Source organism: Schistocerca piceifrons, chromosome 1 (genome assembly GCF_021461385.2).
Source record: "Schistocerca piceifrons isolate TAMUIC-IGC-003096 chromosome 1, iqSchPice1.1, whole genome shotgun sequence".
Taxonomy (NCBI): Eukaryota; Metazoa; Arthropoda; class Insecta; order Orthoptera; family Acrididae; genus Schistocerca; species Schistocerca piceifrons.
The window spans coordinates 863,752,549-863,776,202 of record NC_060138.1 but is presented as its reverse complement, the minus strand read 5'-3'; the positions used below and the strand labels follow the sequence as shown (position 1 = coordinate 863,776,202).

At 38.7% G+C, this 23,654-nt stretch overlaps 1 protein-coding gene across 2 annotated transcripts in view; it reads right to left on the bottom strand.

Annotated features, from left to right (window-relative positions):
* Positions 1 to 23,654, bottom strand: part of LOC124799437 (cytochrome c oxidase assembly protein COX18, mitochondrial) — an 82,384-nt gene that overhangs the window by 13,183 nt on the left and 45,547 nt on the right. For both annotated transcript variants that reach the window (XM_047262923.1, XM_047262924.1), the window contains one exon: positions 4,818 to 4,928. In XM_047262923.1, the coding sequence (XP_047118879.1) occupies positions 4,818 to 4,928 (111 nt within the window). The remainder of the gene's footprint in view (positions 1 to 4,817; positions 4,929 to 23,654) is intronic.

The following is a 23,654-nucleotide window of genomic DNA, read 5'->3' as shown; positions in this document are numbered from 1 at the left end:
AATTCCCTCAGCATCACCTGACTTAATTTGACTACATTCCATTATCCTCGTTTTGCTTTTGTTGATGTTCATCTTATACCCTCCTTTCAAGACACTGTCCATTCCGTTCAACTGCTCTTCCAAGTCCTTTGCTGTCTCTGACAGAATTACAATGTCATCAGCAAACCTCAAAGTTTTTATTTCTTCTCCATGGATTTTAATACCTACTCTGAACTTTTCTTTTGTTTCCTTTACTGCTTGCTCAATATACAGATTGAATAACATCAGGGAGAGGCTACAACCCTGTCTCACTCCCTTCCCAACCACCGCTTCCCTTTTGTGTCCCTCGACTCTTATACCTGCCATCTTGGTTTCTGTACAAATTGTAAATAGCCTCTCGCTCTCTGTATTTTACCCCTGCAGCCTTCAGAATTTGAAAGAGAGTATGCCAGTCAATGTTGTCAAAAGCTTTTTCTAAGTCTACAAATGCTAGAATCGTAGGTTTGCCTTTCCTTAATCTTTCTTCTAAGATAAGTCATAGGGTCAGTATTGCCTCTTGTGTTCCAATATTTCTACGGAATCCAAACTGATCTTCCCCGAGGTTGGTTTCTACTAGTTCTTTCCATTTGCCTGTAAAGAATTCACGTTAGTATTTTGCAGCCGTGACTTATTAAACTGATAGTTCAGTAATTTTCGCATCTGTCAACAGCTGCTTTCTTTGGGATTGGAATTATTATATTCTTCTTGAAATCTGAGGGTATTTCGCCTGTCTCGTATATCTTGCTCACCAGATGGTAGAGTTTTGTCAGGACTGGCTCTCCCAAGGCTGTCAGTAGTTCTAATGGAATGTTGTCTACTCCCAGGGCCTTGTTTCGACTCAGGTCTTTCAGTGCTTTGTCAAACCCTTCACGCAGTATCATATCTCTCATTTCACCTTCATCTACATCCTCTTCCATTTCCATAATATTGTCCTCAAGTACATTGCCCTTGTATAGACGCTCTATATACTCCTTCCACCTTTCTGCTTTCCCTTCTTTGCTTAGAACTGGGTTTCCATCTGAGCTCTTGATATTCATACAAGTGGTTCTCTTTTCTCCAAAGGTCTCTTTAATTTTCCTGTACGCAGTATCTATCTTACCCCTGGTGAGATAAGCCTCTACATCCTTACATTTGTCCTCTAGCCATCCTTGCTTAACCATTTTGCACCTCCTGTCGATCTCATGCACAATATCACCTCAAAGAACTGCCCAATCTATTCACTTCATACTCCCATCCATCACCACAACAAAAGCCTCCATTAAACATCTCCTCAGATCTGTCAAACCTTGCCTTCCACAACTGACAGAGCCCCGAACCACAAACACAGCCATGAACCAGTCCTCCAAAAACATCAGTCCTAAAAAAGTTTCCATTCTTTCCAAAGGCCTTACCTTTCTTCACATTCCCAAATTCAAAAATGCTGGGCTTGCTTAAGAACTTCTCTCTTTTCCCCAGCCCCTATAGCGTGTTATTTCGCCACTAACCTTACCAACCAAATTCAATCCAAAACCAATAACCAATATCAAACCCTGCCTTGCTCAATTTAGTCCTCCGTCTAACAGTGATCCATCCCACTACTCCATAATCTTCCCAAGTTAACTATCCAGGATTTCCTAATGTCAAACTTATTATTCTCCAAATTCTTCAACAGGGTCCCAAAGTCACATCCTCAGAATGAACTGCAACCCATCACCTAAAAATAGATCCCGACCTCATAATCCCATCTGTTGACAAAGGCTCCAAGAAGTGCAGGGATTAACTGGTGGAAGGACTCTACCAGTTGTCAGATACATACATTAACAAGTCTGCTGCAGTGATCCATTCCAGAAAACCAGCAGAATCTACAGCCTCTCCTCAAAACTCTAGTGCCACCCCAGAACCTTTCCCCTGAGTCTATCTCCCACCTCACCCCACCACTCCTTGCACTACTTCCTTCTACATGCTTCCTGAAGTACTTCAACCCAACCACCCATGATGTTCCACTGTGGCTGTTTACTGAACCCCCTGTAGTACAAAAACCCAACCATCCAGGACATTCCACCATAACTGTTTCCTGTGTCCCAGCAGGGAGAATTTTTCCCTTGGGGACGATCATCATCAGCCTATTACCTGTAACCTACCCTCTTACATAAATGACACCAACCATTTCCTCTACTTATTTTTCACATTTCCTTTTCCCAACTTGTGCTTATGCCCATAGCCTACTCCACACTACCTTACCCAATGCCCAAATGACTCCAAACATACAATCTCTCCCTCGTCACCATGACCAGGTATATACTAATCCACAATTACTTCTCCTCTGATGGTATCACGTACAAACAAATCCATGATACAGCAATGCACACCCACATGTCACCAACCCTTGCTAACCAACTTCTTGCCCCCGTGATAAATATTCCTGAAGAGCCACAGGTGCAGGAATCTGTCCCATGCATCCACCTGGGATTTTCAACCTACTCCATTCATGTATCAACCATCTTCTATACCACTGAAGGCAGCACCAGCAGTTTCCCAATATTGCATCTAGCAGCACACTATGCTGTTCCCATCACATCCCTGCATGCTCAGACAGACAGCAGTAGCATTTTCCCCCACCCCTACTATGCTATCCTTACTCTTCTCTCACTGGATCTACGTAACTCAAATCAAGCCCTATCTAGTTGAGCTCTTTGAGGAACACACCATCTGGCATCCCAGCATTTGACAGTGCTAGATTTTGAGCTTATTGAATGTTATGGAGATGCTGAGCCACTTCTTTCAATCATGTATAGCCATATTTTACAATATCATGCCCTAATGTCTTACTTTCACAACTGCAATCATGTAACCATAGCAAATCTTATGAGCTACACCCTCATGAGCAATTGAATTGGAGATCATAGATATACTGGAGGGAGGGGGGAAGGAGGAGGAGGAGGAGGAGGAGGAAGAGGAAGAGGAGGAGGAGGAGGAGGGGGAGGGGAGGGAGAGGGAGGGAGGGAGGGAGAGAGAGAGAGAGAGAGAGAGAGAGAGAGAGAGAGAGAGAGAGGACTCCTGTCAAGAAGGTAAACAGAACAATTTGGCCTTTCATGGAAATGGTACAGCAAACTGGATACTGATGAGAAATCTGTGCACAGGATAGGCAAGGTGTGCTACACCACTGAAAGGTCACAGCCTTATCAAGGATGCCCAATACTTTGGATACTTTATCTCCAAGGCCATGCAGATACCTCTAATGCTACCTGCCAATAGCCTATGGTGAGCTCACAGACTTGGAGAAACTTTTCTGCCAGCTGGGTTAACTGCCATAGTTAAAAATGTCATGATAACAGGCATCACTGTCAACTATCGTGAATTGTTAACAGAGGACATGCAGTCCATAAAGCAGCTATCCACTAGACGATTCAACTGGTGAGCAACCATTGCATCTAGAAGCATCTTCTCACTATAGCTCACACATGTGGCTCTGCTTACCAAATGTCACAGCAATTAGAGACTGGTGCTGGCACAGGCACTGCCATTGGATTTCACAGCATGTGCAAAGTTCACATGTACTGATGAGGTTCAGTAGAAGTTGATACATGCCAATGGCAAGTCATAGGTGTGTGAAAACCATATGAGGCAGGGCATCCTCCTGGCCCACTAGCCAATCCAGGCAGATGGTAGAAGTGGTACGAGGTCACACTGAAAAGTAATGTTCCCGAATTCTTTATTCTGTTGTCAAGGTCAGTTCAGGAATAACATGTCACGCATGTTACTTGGTCAACTTTCGCAGCCCTCTATTACTACAGGGGTCCAAATTGTAGTGAGTAGCTTGGCACTGTGCAATGCTACTATGTTGGTGTGTACGAAACAGTGTGCAGTAATCAAGCTTGTAGTTTCAGAAGAATTTTTCCACACACGGAGCATCCTCTCATTCAGCAAGACAATGCCAGACCACACATCCAAGCACTGTGACATCTGTAACACTCCAATGCCTTTGGTTCATGTCATTGATCATCCTCTGTGAAGTCCCAACTTGGCCCCATCTGATTTTCATCTGTTTCCAAAACTTAAAGCACAACCAGAGGAGTAGTAAATATGTATAAATAAATATGTTTATGGAGCCACAATCTCACCTCTGCTTGCATCGCTTCATCACTGCCAAAGTAAAGTCCTTTAACATGTTCCTTAACTTTTGGAAACAGATGGAAATTGGATGGGGCCAAGTCAGGACTGTATGGAAGGTGATTGATGACAGTGGACCCAAGACATATTGTTGCAGTTGTTGCAGCACTCTTGTGTGTCATCTGGCATTGTAATGCTGAAGGTGATGGTGCTCCACATATGGATGAACTATTCTGCAGTTAGAAACTGGATTACAGCATGCTGTTTCTCACACGCTTCCATGTTACACGCCACAATTCTGAGCCTTCTAGCAGTAAAAGTTTTCAGCTTAAGTCAGTAAAGAGGGAAATCAACTGGTAATATGCACGACATGTAATATCTCAACAAATTTTGAAAACAGAATAAAAATTTTGGAGGCACCACTTTTCAGCACACCCTCATAAATCTTATAGCTTTCTCAACAAAACAACAACATTGTGCTGCTAGAAATTAATCTTGTCACAGAAATTAATAGCGTTTTTGAGATTCAGAAAAAATATGGTTCATTTTTATAAAACAATAAAATAGTGCAGAGTAACACTACATGCTTAATGGAAACAAAAAAATGCAAGAGCATAACATATTTTGTGCACAATAATAAAATTTGTACATTTTCATAAGAAATTAGTAAGCTAAAGCTACATTTATTTTGCATATTCAAAGTTACTCACAGAAGGCACCTGTGTTGCTATTGCAGTCATTCCTATTGTAAGAACCCTGAAAAAATTTGTAATAAATTTCTGCAATTTTCCAGGAGTTTTAACCTTTGAGAGTGACACAATCTGGAAAAAGAGATGCACACCATTACTATGCAGACATCTGCGTACAGTTAACACTCAATGAGGAGACAATATGAACAGAGAGGAAGAGGAGGAAGAAAAACAACTATAAGAAGATAGGAAGATGATTCACAAAAGTAAATACCGATTTTTCAAAGCACAGGTGACAGGGAGAAAACAAACAAGAGGCAGTAATACTATCAGCCAAAGATAATGCTACTAATACCAGCACCCTAACATATTCTGCTCGCTGCACAAATCGTAGCATATATACTGTGTCGTATATAGCAAAAAATTCTCATGTGCTGCATCAAAGAACTTGACCGACTTATGATCAAATTATATGGCAGGACGAAAAGCTTGCAAAAACTAGGCAAACTGTGTGTTCACGCCAGCTACAATCACAACTCAAAAATAAAAACAATATGATTCCCATGCCCAAAAAGAAGGAAAATGTAAGTAATACACCAAATGCTGCTGGAACAAACTATTTATTTTTACTAGGTGATAGTTATCTTAGAGGTGTTACCCTCAAAACAAAAAATAATGCTAACAACAAGGTAAGGGCCTCAGATTATATCAATCTAGCTGCTCGCATTGACCAATGAACAGCAACTGACCTTTCTCAAAAGATAATGAAGGAAGAGTACATTGTGATCTGTGGTGCTTGAAATGATGTTGCATACAACAAAGGTCTGCATGCTGTTAAAGTCTAAAGAACAGCTCTAAACCACCTGAAGCATTCTAATGTAATTGTACTTATATTCCACACAGACATGACTTAACACAATCCTCATATGCAAACAAGGCAGTAATATGCTGAAACCTGCAACAGTTTTGCAAATATTCATAGGACTGTAGTATACAAATTTGATAAAGAACTTTAGACCACTATGGCTTTCACCTCAACTAGAATGGGAAAATTCGTATAGTAACTATAATTTGTGTCATCATTGCAAATGCAAGGATAAGGTGAAATCAGGACAATCAGATTTGAACAAAGTTTGCACTACAACACAAGAAAATTGTAGGGATAGGTATAAACAGACTACATTTTACAACAGGCTGGTGAAAAATAAGATAAGACTGCTTCTTCCCAATGTTTCAGTGTATGGAAACAGAACACCTTGGAGAAATCGGTAGGGAAAAATACCTAGCCCAGACCTTCAACTGAATTTTTTTTTTTTTTTAGAGAAAAATCTGTAACTCTTTCTGCAAAACAAAACTAGAAATTTATCAGCGAAACATTAGAAGCCTCTGCAGTACTGTCAATGAACTTATAATCAGTGTCCATGAGTCACGAGTTATAGGTTATGCCCATTTTCTGTGTTTTAGTGAGCACCATATTAATTTTCACCATATTAATTCTCGTACAGAAAAAACTTGGGATAAATAATTACTATTTAGCAATGTTATTCTGCAGAAAACATAAAGAAAAAGGTAGTGCTGCCATCTATATTAAAAACAATGTCAGATGTAGGGCAATTTATGTGCAGAATTATTGCTTAGAACAAAATTTGGAAGTGTGTGCCATAGAAGATGTGATTACAATAATTCTCACATGTCAGTAATAACAGAATACAGAACACCTTCAGGGAACTTGAGTCTTTTTCATTAAGCAGTTAAACACACTCCTAATACACATAGTCTGACACAGAAGAGATGTGATAGTGCTTTAGGACATCAATGTAAACTTTCTAACGAATTCCAGAGACATATCAGATCTGGAAAATTTGATGTTCACATACAATCAACTTCTGTAGTTAGTTCCCCTACTAGAATAACTTCATTTACAAGCATACTAACTGACAAGATATTTATAGACCAGACCAAAATAGGTGATACAATTACCAGACAAATCCTGAATGGTCTCTCTGAGGATGATGGACAAGGACTCACTATTAATAGTGCAAGAATCTATTAGAATAAAAGTGGCACCCACTGGAAAATAGCTAAGATGATTAATGATGAAACTATACAGCTTTTAAATCATCTCCAAGACACGGATTGGAGAACTGTGTATAATTTAAATACTGCCAGTTCCAAGCACAATCTTTTCATTAATGAGTGGCACTGATAGTTCAAAGTAAATTCCCAAAAAGGATACATAAGACTCAGACCAAAAACTCATCAAAAGACCTGAAGAACCGCTGGTATTAAGATTTCATGCAAAAGGAAATGAGAGCTGTACATTGCTTCCAGAAATTCAGACAACCCCAATTAGTTAAACTGCTATAAAAATAATGTAAAATACTAAATACAATTATTCAGAAGTTGAAAAGTTTGTATTATGTTCCGAAATTAATAAATCTAGTAACAAAATCAAAATGGGAAATGATAATGAGTGAGACTGGTGCAAATTGCCTCAGTAGGATACAAAACAGTTATCAACAAGTACAAAATCAGGAGATTTTGGCAAAAACATTTAATGAACATTTTTAAAGTATTGCTGAGAAAACAGGACACAATGGCTCCTTAGAAAGGGTCATAAAAATACTAGTAGATAATTTCCCTAATTCTCTAGAGCAAATAGGCATGGGTCTATAACAGTACAGGAAATAAGAAAAATCATAATTTCTTTAAGAAGTAAAAATTCAACTGCTGTTGACACTATTTCCTACAACCAGCTAAAAGTCTGCTGCAGTCAGTTCAGTAAAGTGCTAACTCATATATTCAATTCCTCTCTCAAACAAGGTATCTTACCTGACAGAATGACTACTGTAAAGCCCCTCAACAAAAAAAAAGTGATGCCTCAGATGTTACAAATTATCACCCTGTCACTCTTTTGACTGCATTTTCTGAAGTCCTCTAAAAATTAGTCAATCACCTAAAACACTTCACAATAATTAGTAAAAACCAGTTTTGATTCAGAGAAGGTATCTCCATAACTGAAGCTATATTTTTGTTGACCAACAGCATTTTGTAATGCCTTGAGATAAGGAGCTATTGTGTTGACATATTTTGTGACCTGTCTAAGGCCTTTGAATGTGTTGATCACAGAATACTTACGGAGAAAGCATGTCACTATGGAATCCGAGGACAAATGGGTAACTGGCTCTGGTCCTATATACAGGGCAGACAACGGAAAATAGTAAATAAAATTCTTCTGGGTCTGCGACTGCATTTTCAGTGTGGAAAACTCCAACATTCTGGCCACTATTGTAAGTGGTCTTCCACAGGATATTTTTTTTCCTTACTACTGAATGATAAAAGTGTGGTTCTTATATACTGGCAGAAGAGGCTGTTATCAAATTCTAATAGACTATTGAGGATGAGGAGGGGTGGTGTTAGACATCCTTTATATTTCATTATTTCTTTACACTGGTGAGAGTAGACATTCCTGATTTGTGTTTGCTTTGTAGCTTGCCACTGACGGAAACAGACGAATAGCAAATGGATGGCAGTTGTGATGTACTGCAGTCTACCTGCTGCCAAGTGCTGGCTGAGGCATGTCAGTACCCTGTGTACCTGAGACCGGCGTGGTCCCCCCTCCCCTGCATCTCTGTGTGTGTTGCTATGCATGAGCTGCCGTTCCATGGTGCTGTTACTGCCTGCTGGCAACCAAGATGCCAGAAGTCAGTACCCACCCTCTCTATTCATGCTGACAGGTTGCTTATCTATTACAATTGCCTCTCTAATCTTCCACGTAAAGGTAAGAGGCTGATTTGCCAGTATGCAAGCTTCTTCAAATTCTACCTGTTTGTTGCACTCATCCTGGTGTTCTGCGAGGATGAGTTAGGCAAACAGATAGGATTGCGAGAACCCACATAATGGAGAAACAACCTCTTGCCCTCAAGAGGAAGACTAGAAAATTGATAGAAATAGCTAAGTGAGGTGCCAAAGCCAACAGAGAGGATGGGTACTGACTTCCAGTGTCTTGGTTGACAGCAGCAACAGTGCTACAGAATCGTAGGTCAGGCAAAGCAAGATACACAGGCATGCAGCAGACCACAGCAGACACAGATACATCGAGTACTGGCACATCTTAGCTGGCACTTGGCAATAAGTAAACAATGCTATGTCACAACTGCCACCCAATTCTCATTTGCCTATTTCCATCAGTGGCAAGTAATAAAGCAAACACCAGTCAAAAACGTCTATTTCCACCAATGTTAGAAACAATAATGAAAACATCAATAAAGGATGTCCAAAACCCCTACTCTTCATCAGAGTCTGATAATAGCCTCTTCTGCCAGCATATACGAATCACACTTTTCTCATTCAGCAGTATGGAAAAAAAGGCACCCTGAGGAACATCACTTGCAATAGTGGCTGGAACATTGGAAGTTTTACTCATTGACAATGCAGTCACAGACCCAGAAGAATTTTATTGACTGTGACAATGACCATGGATGCCTATGCTTTCAACAGAAAATAGTATTACATGGTAACAACATGCAGCTACGAGGGCAGAGTCCAACTGGGGAACAGTACATTATGGAGTTCCACAAGGTTCTGTCCTGGTCCCCTGCTATTTCTCACATATATTAACAACCTGCGTCTGTCCTCAAACAAACCAAGCAATTTTACTATGTTTGCAAATGACACAAATATTGTGATAGATAATAAAACATCCATTGACCCAGAGTTAGATGTCAACCAAATACTTGCAGATGTTCTCAGCAGGTTCACAGAAAATTCTCTATCGATAAACCTAACCAAACCCATTACATTCATTTCCATTCTGATCACAAAATAGCCAACAGGAGATAAACACTGCATGTGAGAGCCAGCAGATGCAGAGGATACAGTGTTCAAAATTCTTAGGTGTCCATATAGATCACATGCTTATCTGTGAACACCACATCCACCAAGCCCAGAAAACGCTTAGTGCAGTAACATCTGCCATCTGGATAAGCACCAAAATTGGAGACACCAATATCTCAAAATCTGCCTATTTTGGCTACTTCCATTCACTTGTGTGTTATGGAATAAACTGGAGCAATTCACCGCTGTTGAAAAAAGTCTCTGCAAGTCATAAAAAGGTTTTCCAAATTTTGTGTAGAGCAACTCCAAGAGCCACACATCATAATCTTTTTAAGCAAATAGGGATACCATCCAATTCCTCACAATATATCTTTTAAAAACTAAACTCTTTCCGAACAGGCCATGAAGGCCAAACGGTACTAACCGGCTGCCATGTCATCCTTAGCCCATAGGCGTCACTGGGTACGGATATGGAGGGGCATGTGGTCAGCACACCGCTCTCCTGGCCGTAAGTCAGTTTCCCAGACCAGAGCCACTACTTCTCAATCAAGTAGCTCTTCAGTTTGGCTCACAAGGGCTGAGTGCACCCCACTTGCCGACAGTGCATGGCAGACTGGATGGTCACCCATCCAAGTGCTAGCCCAGTCCAACAGTGCTTAACTTCAGTGATATGACGGGAACCGGTGTTACCCCAGCAGCAAGGCCATTGGCCAATATCTCTTTTAAATTATGATAGTCATGCTTCACAATCCTTATCAATATTAAATGAATCATCATAACACCAGAAGGAAATGTGATGTACATTGTGACCAGAAAAAATTGTCTCTGAGGCAAAAAGATGTAAAATACACATGCACTTAAAAATCTTCAACACATTTCCAAGTAATATTTGGTGTTACAATGTAGTAAAATACTATTTAAAAGTAAGTTAAAAGAGTTCTTTCTTGAAAAAAGTTTCTATTCTCTAGATGAATTCTTTAGCAGAGATAGATAAGATTATTCCCCATGTATTTCTGTGTATTCTTGCTTTAATATATCTTGCTGTGTTAATTAAACTGTGTTCTCTAAATCAAGAAGATGGTGTTTTTTAATTGATAAGTAACTCTTTAGATAATACCTGAAAATTTTATCTTAACCCATGTTTGTGATTGTAATTAGAACTTACAGAGTGTTTTTTTTTTCATTATTATTATTTTCTAATTTGTATTCTTTATCTTTGTTCATGGACCCTAATGATACAAACATATTAATGAATTATGTAAATGTGTTCACTCATTCTATATCCATGTTTTACCATGCAAAAATGAATTTATGGAATATGAATCGCAATAGCGCTGCTAACACAATACTTTCTTGTAAATAACTGCTGTGCAATGGCTATGCTTTGTGCAGTTTCCCTAACAATGATTTAATATAAAGGCCATCCAACATACTAAAATACAGAAAAAAATGTTTAAATAAAATTATATCTTAATAAACTACTTGCTTCAAGCATTAGTTTTGCAGTGGCAACATGTAAATCATCATATAGGGAAAAGAAAGCAAGGAAGATGAGGATTTAGCATACCATTGATAACAAGGTCATTAGAGATGGTGCGCAAGCTATGACTGAGGAAGGACACAGAAGGAAACTGAGCACGTCTCTTTCCTAGAAACTATTATGGCATTGGTCTTAAACAATTTTGGAAATGGTTAGATGGAGATTTGAACCAGTGTGCCACACTGCTCAGTAATCAATCATATTGACTTCATCTAATATGTCTCATTTGTTTTTATTACCACAGCAGATGATTACTATAAATACATTGGCTTAGTGATAAAGCTAATTTACATTTTATTATTTTAAAGTTGTGTTTAAAAACTGACAAATGGCAGTGGCATTATCAAAAGAACCATCCCTGCAGCTACCTACAGTGATTTTGGAAAAGAGCACAAAATCTAATACACGATAGCTCTCAATGACTTCATCTCCACTTGTCTAAAACATGATTCCAGTATATCTGCAAGTGTGTCAGCTCGTGTGTTCAGTTAGTGAGAAGAATGTAAAAAATTAAGAAACACTTCTATAGTGAAAGGTATATAGTCAGGACATGGAAGTGTTAATAGAGCACTCGAGTAATATATTTTAATATAACTGGAGTAAGATCTTAATACTAATATGGTGATGAAATTATGTACTATTTTTCCCAGAAATACACATAGCTAACATTTATAGATGTAGCGAATTACTCTCTCTCTCTCTCTCTCTCTCTGTGTGTGTGTGTGTGTGTGTGTGTGTGTGTGTGTGTGTGTGTGTGTGTGTGTGTGTACACACACACCTTTGGAATATCATAATGGATTTGGAACTCATATGTGAGCATGACAGTAAAGAATTTTCTTAAAAATTGAAAAAAATTGATTGTACCGATATGTCACAACAAACTTAAATCATTGATTATGTCAGTCAGAACAGAACTCCACAGCTGAGAATTGAACGTATGTAACCAGAAGGCACTAGAGATGGAACTTTAAAGACATAACATGCTGATGACATTCTCTTTGCCAGGATCACTGTGTGTTAAATTCATGTCAACTGACAATCAATATTAATCTTTGAAAACTTAAATTTTTGTTACAAAGCCTACAGGTTTATCATTTATGATCAAAGTGACAGTTATTTTTCATCTTCAAGTTGAAATTCAGGCTATTAGCTTTCTTTACATTCAATGCTAATTGATTACAACTGCCAAACTGTATATATCTGTGAGGTTTCATTAGCCTTCTCAACTAGGTACAATATTTTATCAGTGACTGTAATGTTGCTGTCATCAATAAAGATAATTTTTTTCATAACTTCTATTTTTTGGGAAGAACAGAACTGGCCCTGGTATACTCCCATTAGAAACACCTGTGATAATGTGTGTGGGGTCTGATAATGTTTCACTAAAAATCTAGCATCATCTGAAGTGCGGGCTATCTCCACCTTTTGCACTCTATTTTCCAAGTATGCATGGGGCCACTCATTAACTATTCCTTTAAACATCCTCTTTAGTAATGTTTCATGGTTGATAGTATCAAACACCTTTCACAGGTCAAAAAATTGCCTGTTACACAATCTACCTTGTGAAAGTGCTGCATTGTAGTTAGCATCCACATTGTTTTCTGTACATAGCTCATCTCAGGTTTGATTTGTCAATGCCCCATTGAAAACATATTTTAGGATTAGAGATGATTCTCTTCTAAGCCTGCAGTTTTATGGGATTTTTCCAAACATGCCTTTAGCTCCATTACCTGGCCTTAATGACAGATCAAGATCTTTTATATATATATACCGCAACTTTCACTATTGATATCTGTAAGTACTTGGTCTAAGACTAATGCTAAATTTTAGGTTACCCTGATTGCAGCTTTTAAAAATCGGGTGATGTCAAACATATTCAAAACACACTCGAAATTGTTACTAATTTCATCCTTTCCAGCTGTATTTATGCTCACAACTGCACATAAAAAAGCTGAAATTCTGTCCAAAACTTCAGTTAGCCTGTTAAAAGTGTGGCCAATATCATTCAGTTCTATTGATCGTAAAATTTTGTGTACATTATTTCATATTGTTGCTCTATTCATCACCGTTTAAAACACACACACACAGGCTGTACCATAATTTACACACATATATAGGCTGTATCATAATTAATGGTGAAAAGGCATACAGTTGAAACTACACAATACTAGAAGCAAAATGTCTCAGTAAACATAGGTCCACAAACAAACTATTTGTGAGATGATTGCAGTGCTGTGGTTACCAGCCACTAGTAACATGGTTCTGTGTAAACATTCCACACTGGTCTATGGTGTAGTGTACATTCACATTTTTGGGACATGGAGCTGTAAGCAGAATGGATACGACAGTACAGCACACAGTCAGAGTGCCACTCATGTCAGTTGTTTGCAGAGTGTCAGTTTTATTGTACAGGCATTGGTGGTGAAATGCAACATTACAATAATGAGGAGTATGCGGATCTGCATTTCATGTATGGTAAGGCTAACAACAATTCAACGCATACTTGTAACAAGACATATACCCTGCCTGAAGGAACCCTGAGAGTCAGAACATTTACAAGGATGCATCAGTGCCTGTAAGAAACTGTGAGTTTTGCACATGCTGCAGGAGTGGTTAGGCCTGCATGAATTACACCTATACTTGAAGATGTAGTACTGGAAAAAACTGAATATTTTCCAGGGATCTCGACAAGGAGACTTGTCACACAAATTCCTGAAATTAGCCACCGTAGAGTTTGGAGATAATGCATCGCAATGCAATGTGTCCATACCACCCCCAACAAGTTCAGTGTCTTAGTGAGGCAGACTTCAGTCCTAGACTAATATTCTGTTAGCGGATGCAGCAACAAGCTGTAGGCAACCCTATGTTTGACAATAACATTTTATTTACACGTGAAGCAGCCTTCACACATGATGGTGTGTGTATCACAACTTCCACATTGGGAGTCATTCAGCTCCAAACCACATACTGTGCATAAGTCTCCACATCAGCAATGTCTCTCATTGAATTTGTGGCTAGGGATACTAGATGATCATCTTACTGGGCTGTACATATTACCAAGCAAACTCAATGATCGAATTACCTTTGGTTCCTGTGGCATCATCTTGCAAATTGCTTGAGTATATTCCCTTAGAGCAGGCCTGGCAAAGCGTGGCTCACAGGCCACTCCCCTCCTGCAAGTGCTTGCCCCTCCAGCTTGACTTGTGTGGTGCTGTCATTGTCTTGCCATAGCCAAGTCAGCCAACTGCATGGATGACTGTCTGTCATCATCGGTCGCAAGCATAACCCACTTCTTGTACGCAAACATCATAACACATATTCTGCTAAAATCTTGATGTTTGTTGGTTATGTGTCTCAAACTCTTGTACTTACATTAATGAGATATATAACTATTTGGGTTAGATTTATTCACTTGGTTCTCACAAGCACTCCAATAATGATTTTAATTTGCATTATAGCAAAACGAAGTTGATGTTCTAGTGAGTCATTGGTCACTGCATTACACTGAACAGAATTAATGTATTTCATTGAAGAAAATTTAATTCCACAAATGTGTGTTGAACTGGAAAAAGATTTTATTTTAAGAGGAAAGTCTGCAAGTTTTGGGTATTGATCTTGTGGGCCGACTTCAAAATTGTGACTTCTGTTTCTGTTCTGGATAACATTAACAGATCATTTGGTAAATTGCACACTTCTTCTTTAAGACCACTTCCAAGACTAATTTTCATTGGATTATGAAAGAGAATGATATCTGGCTCTAGAGATTTAAAATCTTTAAAATGGTTATGAAATTCATTGGAGATTGATCAACAATGGAGGCAAATCTTGAAAATTTTACTTCCTTGTATTCTTCTTTCAACTCACAGCAACTCAAGAAATTACACAAATTTTTCCTTGTTTAGTTGCAATTAAAAAAAAATATTAGTGTATATCAGTGACATTTCATCAGTAACATTACCAGATGCCAAGTTCATTTTGTTTGCCGATGATACAAACATTGCAATAAATAGCAAATCAAGTGTAGTCTTAGAAAGATCGGCTAGTAAAATATTTGTGGACATTAATCACTGGTTCCTAGCCAATTCCTTGTCACTACACTTTGAAAAAACACACTACATGCAGTTCAGAACTCATAAGGGGTGTCCCACGAGTATATGCCTAACATATGATGAAAAGCAGATAGAAGAAGTGGACAGTGTTAGATTCTTGGGATTACAGCTGGATAATAAATTCAACCGGGAAAAGCACACCACAGAACTGCTGAAGCGTCTTAACAAATCTCTATTTGCAATGTGAATTGTGTCAGACATAGGGGATATAAAAATGAAAAAGCTGGCATACTATGCTTAATTTCATTCCATAGCGTCATATGGGATTATTTTTTGGGGTAATTCATCAAGTCAAGCTAAAGTTTTCCGGGCACAAAAACATGCAGTAAGAGTTATACGTGATGTGAACTCAAGAACATCCTGAAGAGGCCTGTTTAGGGAACTAGGGATACTAACTACTGCTTCCCAATATATTTATTCTTTAATGAAATTTGTCATTAAAAATATATCACTTTTTCAAACCAACAGCTCAATTCATGGAATCAATACTAGAAATAAGAATAATCTTCACAAGGATTTAAAGTCACTTGTCTTGTACAAAGAGGTGTGCATTATTCAGGATCACACATTTCCAATAACTTGCCAGCAGCCATAAAAAGCTCAACAACCAATGAAATTCAGTTTAAGAGAAGCCTAAAGGATTTATTGGTGGCCAACTCCTTCTACTCCATTGATGAATTTCTCAGTAGAACCAACTGATTTGTGTGTGTGTGTGTGTGTGTGTGTGTGTGTGTGTGTGTACATATATAAGTACAATATAACTTCTGCACAATTTCAGTGCAGTAATGTGTTCATTGTAAATAAATGTGTGTGTGTGTGTGTGTGTGTGTGTGTGTGTGTGTGTGTGTGTGTGTGTGTAAGTACAATCTAACTTCTGCACCATTTCAGTGCTTTCAGCGCACTAATGTATTAATTGTAAATAAGTATTATAGTAGTTGTATTATATGTTTATTACCTTATAAATAAATAAAAGGGACCTGTGGAATGGTAAATTAGCTTATTTGTTTGAGTTGTAAATATTTTTCATGTATTGTTGTTTTTCTGACATGTTCTACATCCTGGAGGACCTCCTCACTACGGATCAATTGGAATGAAAGTAAATCTAATCTAATCTAGTTTACATCAGAATCAGTTAATGTCTGTAAACATATCAGAAATAGCGCATTCCTTTCCTTGCAAATACAAATTGTTTAAATGATTTGCAAAATCTGTTAAAAATGCTAATTGTGATTTTAAAAAAAAGGGTGAGTCTTTCAGCTTATTTTCAAATTATATAACAGGCAATTTTACTTCTTTATTTAAAACTCTAAAGAGTTCTTTTCTAAGTGCAAAAAAATGGGACTAAATATTTTCCTGCACCCAACCAACAAATTTTGGAATGAAGAAGTATGTCTCAGTATTCTGTCAGCTTCTTCTAAAAATGTTTAAATTTACAATGAGATATTAGTCGACATACCATACCTGTAATTTACTTTGGATCTTTTGTCGCAAATAGCACTCTGACACTTTTCCCACACACTGCTTCCTGATGAATAATGCATGAAAACTAAAGCATTTATTCCATTTCTTCTTAATTGACCAACGAAACCATTGTTAGTACCAACCACAACTGGTACACTTTCAGTTCCAATTGCACAGCATTTTTTTTTTTTTTTAAATCACCAACTTCATTAACGCACTTTGTAACTATATTACAAATATCCAAACCTACTGTCGTAAGTAACTAACAAGTGCATAACTCTTCAGTCATTTATTATCGCACGAATAAAATTTAGTAGTTGGCAAAGATCTGTTGGATCAGCACTCTCATAATAATACCAACAGTTTGGAGTTAAACTGTTAAGCTATATCCTATATCAACAATTCGCCTTTTTACGGTGTTACATGACAAAACAGTTATTTTAAAATGTTCAATGACATTGTTGTAAACAAATGTTTTTGCCAGTTCTATTGCACATTCTTTCATGAGCACACTGTAGCTGAAACACCCATCACTCATTATGACAGAAATGCTTGTGTGTTGTTTCACGGAGCCAAGAGAAACGTCAAACAAGATTAGTACCTTTATTTTGACTTAACCACTTTTTACATATTATATACTGGGGATATTCATGGAAACTGCGCAAAAAGTACTTAATCTCCTGCTTCTCATAGAAACTATTGTTTTCCGTATTCTTTCTTTTCAACAGTCTTGAGAATCATAATAGAAAAATGGCCATAGTAATAAGCAGAATCAAACCAGAATAATAGCAACAGTAATGACCAAAATGACAACCTGAGATACAGCAACCTAAAACTTCATTATTAAAAAAAATAATAATAGCTCTTTCACACCTTTGGAGTGTGTACTCTTAGATGCCAAAATGATTTGGTTGTATTCAACTTACAAGTACTACATGAACTGTCAGGACCTCATGGAAATAATATTCACACTCCTTTTAGTACGGATGCTGTAGTCAAGATAGTATCTGTCTAAAAGAGGCTTGCACCTATAACACAATTGGATAGATAAAAATAATTTACTCACCATGTGGTGGTAGGAGAACACACATACAAAGGTATTCAAGTTTGCAAGCTTTCAGTGCCAGTGGCTCCTTCTCCTGTCAGGAAGTTGAAAGGGAAGGAAGAGGGGTGAAGAAAAAGGACTGGTGAGGTTTAAGAAAAGGGGTAATTTTCACAAAAGTTGCCCAGAACCTGGGACAGGGGAGACTTACCACACAGGATGAGAAGGAGACTGAGATTGTTGGGGACTGCACTGGACAAGATATGAAAACTTGAAAGGTTAAAGGTGGAAGACAGGGTAATATGGAACACAGAGATTTCTGCTAAAACATTAGGCAAGAGGTGTTGAAAGCTAAGTGCATTAAATGTGACAGAGGTGGGATGGGAGGCTGCAAAAAATAGACAGGTCAGAAAATGAAAGATGTAGAAAACTAAAAGGGAGTGAAGAAAGGAATAGTTACTGTTAAAAATGCTGAGATTAAAGAAATTAATATAAATATAAATTAAAGCCAGGAGAGTGGCCAGAACCATGGACATGTTGCAGCGCTATTTCCCACCTACAGAGTTTGGAGAACCTAGTGTCTGGAATTAGAATCCAGATCGCACATGTGGTGAAACAGCGCCAGGGTCACAACTGTCATGTTGTAGAGCATGCTTTGCAACAGGATATTGTGTGCTGCCAGTGTACACCCTCTACCTCTGCCTATACATCCTTACTGATGACTTGGTTGTAGTCATGCCAATGTAAAAGCCCGAACAGTGTTTGCATAATAGCTGGTACATGACGTATCATTTCACAGGTGGCTCTCCCTTTGATAGTATATGTTTTGACAGTTACAAGTCTGGTGTAGGTGGTGGTATGAGAGTGCATAGGGCAAGTCTTACAGCGGGAATGGTCACAGGGATAGAAGCTACAGGGCTGGGAGATGGGTGCAGAAGGAGCATATGGTCTGACAAGGATACTGCGAAGATTGGGAGGGCGACAAAAAGCTATTCTGGATGTGGTCGGCAAAATGTCGGACAGAGTGGACTACATTTCAGGGCATGATTTTGGAAGTCATAGCCTTGGTGACTTAACTAATTAATACATTCAAGACCAGGATAATAGTGAGAGACAAGTGGTGTACTTCTAAGTTGTTTTTTTAGAGGTCTCAGCAGTACTAGGATTGGATGTGACAGTCCAGGAAATCTGCTTTTGAACTAGGTGGGTGAGGTAATCACATCCCGTGAAGGCTGAGGTGAGAGTGGTGGTGTATTGCTGCAAAGTCTCCTCTGAACAAATACACTTGCCTTGAATGCCAAGGCTGTGTGGCAGGGAACATTTGACATGGAAAGGATGGCAACTGTCAAAATGTAAGTACTGATTAATGCAAACAGAAGAGTGTAGCTGATCTTTGCTGATGATGAGTTCAACATGGCATGGGACTGAAATAGGACCATGTGAAATTTAACTGGGAAAATTTATTTAGAGATTCCAAAAATCTCATCAAACCAGGGGCTAAAGGTTTGTGGATCCCAGGAAACTCCCTTCTAAGCAACCCATGTAAAGGTTATCATAGGAAAGAGCTGTCCTGGTTCCCATGGGTATTCCCTTATCTGTTTATATGAGACTTGGATCTGATGCACTACTGGCAAGATGCACTGATGGCAAGACACAAAATGCAATTAAAAGTTTGCACAGTATTATTTAGTCCAAGCGTCCCAAATAAATTTTTGTGTCTAAGAAGAAGATACTTTTGGGTGTTGCAGAAGGGAGTTTCTCAATTCAATACAGCATGTTTGAAAACTGGAGAGAGCAGGAGTCCCAGTACTCCTATATCATCCTTGCAGAAGAAGATCTGTTTGTGTGGAGATCAATGAAGCAATCTCCGAGATGATGCCCGGAGAAGATAAAGTCTACCCTGGTCTTTAAATTACAAAAGGAAGAAGCTTTGTAGGAGCAGGAAGGTAAGCCATATAGTGCTGGTGAATCTTAATGAGTATATGCCTTGTACCAGCATTCATTTTTCAATAAAATTTTAAAATCCATTTCCCACATAGACCATGACAACACCTCACGATTACAGTTGGAGGAGGAAGTAAGCACTGGAGAGGATAGCTTGCAAGTCACACTTTGCCGGGCTGCCTTAGAGCAATTTACTGCTATAGTGAGACAACATATAATGCACCAATATGGTCATGGATGGAGTGGATGAGGAGGACCTGTACCATGGCCTCCAAGATCACTTGATATGAACCTCATGTATTTCTGTGTTTGGGGCACCTTAATGGAGTAATGTACACCATTCCTGTTAACACGGTTGAAGAATTGGAGCAGAAATTTTTCAATGCTTGCCAATATTTGTGAAATGATACATGCACATTTGGAAGAATTCAAAACTCATTGCAGCAATTGGTACATGCCAGCATCCAGGTACAAAGACGACACTTTGAACACTACAATAACTACAAGCACAGTCATGTAACTTTTATCGTGTTCATTCGAAACACCTGCACTTCTAGCAAAGTATCTCTATTAACTTTTTGTGCAGTACTGATACCTTTTCCTAACTGGGATGACGCTTACACGGAATCAAGGCAGTGGTGGCCAGTAACCACAAAGTCGCAATTACCTTGCAAACAGTTCCTTTGTAGATCTATATTTACTCAGAACTTTTTGCTTCCAATGTTGTGTACCTTCAGCTGTATGCATTTATGCGTCAATTATGATTCAACCTGATTATGTTTTGCTGCACCCCGAAAAAGTTCAGCATGAGAACTTAAAATTTTTGAAGTTTAATTCCTGCTGGACCCAGGCAGTGCAGGCCAGCTTGGGCAATGTCCTAGTCAACTAAGCCACTGAGCAGTGTTACTGATATTATGTTAAAACATTCTGGGCAGACAAGATTACTACACCAGTCACAGCCAATGTACATAGAACCATGAATGTTGCATTACAATGTAACCAAGACCAAAGTAATACTTTGTAACTAAGAGCACTTACATGCTACAAAGAAACTCACACATTACAAATTTAACCGGTCCTAGTACTCTGTGCTCAGTGCACAGTGAGCTAGGAAAAGCTTGCTGGACAAATAATATGGCAAAGCCACTTGTCTCCCCTACATCAGAAGCTAAGCTATAAGGGCATAAATAATCAAAATTAGGGGCTCAAGGCATTCAGTTGGGCTCATTTTTGCAATATTGCAGAGCATGAAGTGCTGTGCACTAAAGTTGAAGCAGCCACACGTTTTACTTGTAGACATGTTGGTCATTTGGGCCGCGATTGTTCGTAGTGTAGATGGATGATGATACGCTTCAAAAAATAATTCATGCGGTTTTGTAAGTACTGAGAGCATTAGTTACTTACCTTAGTTTCTGGTATTAATTACATTAAGAGGTAAATTACATAAAATGGTAGAAACACTTGCTGGTATTACTACAGAGTCTCTTGTTGATCTGCCAGAGCAAGTTCATGTGTTAACAAATGAAAATTCTCACCAGAAGCAGGAGAATGAGGACTTCCTTCATATATTTAAGGCTTTAGAAACCATTCAGGTTCAATCACAGCCTGAATCAGGGGAAAATAAGACAGAGTTGGGGGTGGCTTCTTCTTCTTCTTCTTCTTCTTTTGATCCAGCTGTAGCCGCAGTGAAACAATGGAAGCTATGTCAGTATTTATTAATGATGTTACAGCTACAGCTGCAATGAGTGGTTGGTCAGGTGAAGTAACCCTTTGTGTGGTGAATTAACATTTCACAGTGGAAGCCAAGATATATGTGTTGTATCATTACACACTCAGTAAAGCACAATCATTTAAGCACTTCATCACTGGACTACACCAGTGTTACCAATAACAGAACAGAAAACAATGTTTTTGCAAGAAGCTCAGTACTTTGACTTTCAGATGTAATGAGCCAATGGAAGGAAGTACTTTCAGACAGAATTCACAAAGCCAATTTGCACAAGTATGTGTCTACCAAGAATGCAGAGGTCAATTAGGCGTTACTGCAGGAAGAAGAAAACAGATCATAATACTTTTCTTGCATGGAGTACCCACAGAAATGTCATGAAGGGATCACATTGAGAATCGTCATGATTTAACAGCAGCTCTTAGAACTGCAGTGTAATTGGAGGAGACATATTTTTACATATGCAATGGGTAGATCACTGTGTATTTGCTTAAGAAGTCAGATGTTACAGGTGTGGATATAAGGGCCATATGCAGAAATAGTGTAGGCAACCAGAGTGGGGAAGAGGGCCACAGAGCATTGGATCATCAGAATAGAAAGAATGCAGAGCACTATTGGAAGAAGCCACCATTAAACTAAAACTGGAATGATCCAACCACTAGAAAGCAGTCCTGACAGACTATAGCAAAGCATAAGTTAGTGCACAGATGAAACGCTGCTTAGTGGCCTTAAAGGGGGGTGCAGAACAGAGATTTTTAGTAGACACAAGGACACACGTGTCCATTATCAGTCTGGACCTGGTGAGCAGGAGGAGACTTGGGCCCACATGATACAAGTTACATAGGTTGGTGATAATTGTGTGGAGTTGTTGGGTATAATGGTACTCGATTCCACAAAGAGTACGGAAGTTTTGCAATATGTGGGTGAAGGCTATTCAGTGATTTTCAGGCTACCTTTTCTCAATGGATATCATGCTAGGATTAGTCTTTGGCAACACGAGGTTGAGCTCAGTGGAACTTTGTTTCAACTGGGTGATACAGTTGCAAATGAAGCCATGTTGCAAGGCTCACCTGTCATGAAAGTGATGACAATTAAACTGCACATGAGTTCTTTAAAGATTGATCAACAGGATGAAATATCAGCAGTTTTAGGAAAACTGGTGTGGGTTTCAGTGGGTACCGATTTGTCTTGTGGGGCTTCGTAGTATATGGCTGTGCCACTCTCAAGCAATGAGGAGTCAGATGGTTCACACAGTTTTTTGCATGAAAGCATAGTGCATGAAATTAATGTTAATGGGGAATATATAGTTCCAGTCAGCATAAACAATTTTAGCAGAGATGAAGTTAGTCTGTCAAAAGGTACAGTTATAGCTCCCCTAGAAGTAAGAGAGGAAGCAGACATTGGCAGATAAAATCTGGATATCAGACATAAGTAAACTGTCAATGTAGCAGCATTACACAAGACAATGGGACAGTTGAATGGCAGTGATCACACAGCTGTGGAAAACATTGTAGAAGTTTAGTGACTTGTTCCATAAAATGGGTGGTTACCAGACACTCAGCAGCATATACCTAATAGTACACCAATTTACAGGTAACAGTATCACACAGCAAGATATTTACAGCCGCTAATAAAGGAGTTCATTGAACAACATCTTTGAGATGGAATCCCTGGAGCACTAACATTGGTATTGTCCCTAATAAATCATTGGATGCAACAAAGAAATATAAGTTTTACTGTTATTATAGGTTTCTGAATGCACAGACATTACAGATGCTTATCCAGTCCCTAACATTACAGAAACCTTAGCTAATTTGGGTCAGTGTCATAATTTTAGTACAATGGATCTCAAAAGTGGTTATCATAACTTAGAAGTAGAACTTGAAGATGGACCACAGACAGCATTTATGGCACAATGTGGCTATTATGAATATAACTGGATGCCAGTGGGTTTAAAAATGCACCTGCTACTTCTCAGCGGTTACTGGATGGAGTTTCAAGAGGTTAAACTATCAAAAACCCCTATCGTGTATTTTGATAACATAATAATTTATTCAAAGGGTATGCCACAGCATGTAAGACAGTTGGAAGATGTGTTTACTAGATTATGATAAGCGCATTTGACACTGAGCGTGGTCAAGCGTCATTTTTCTCTAACTAAAGTTAACTATCTGGGACACGCAACTAGTCACCATGGTGT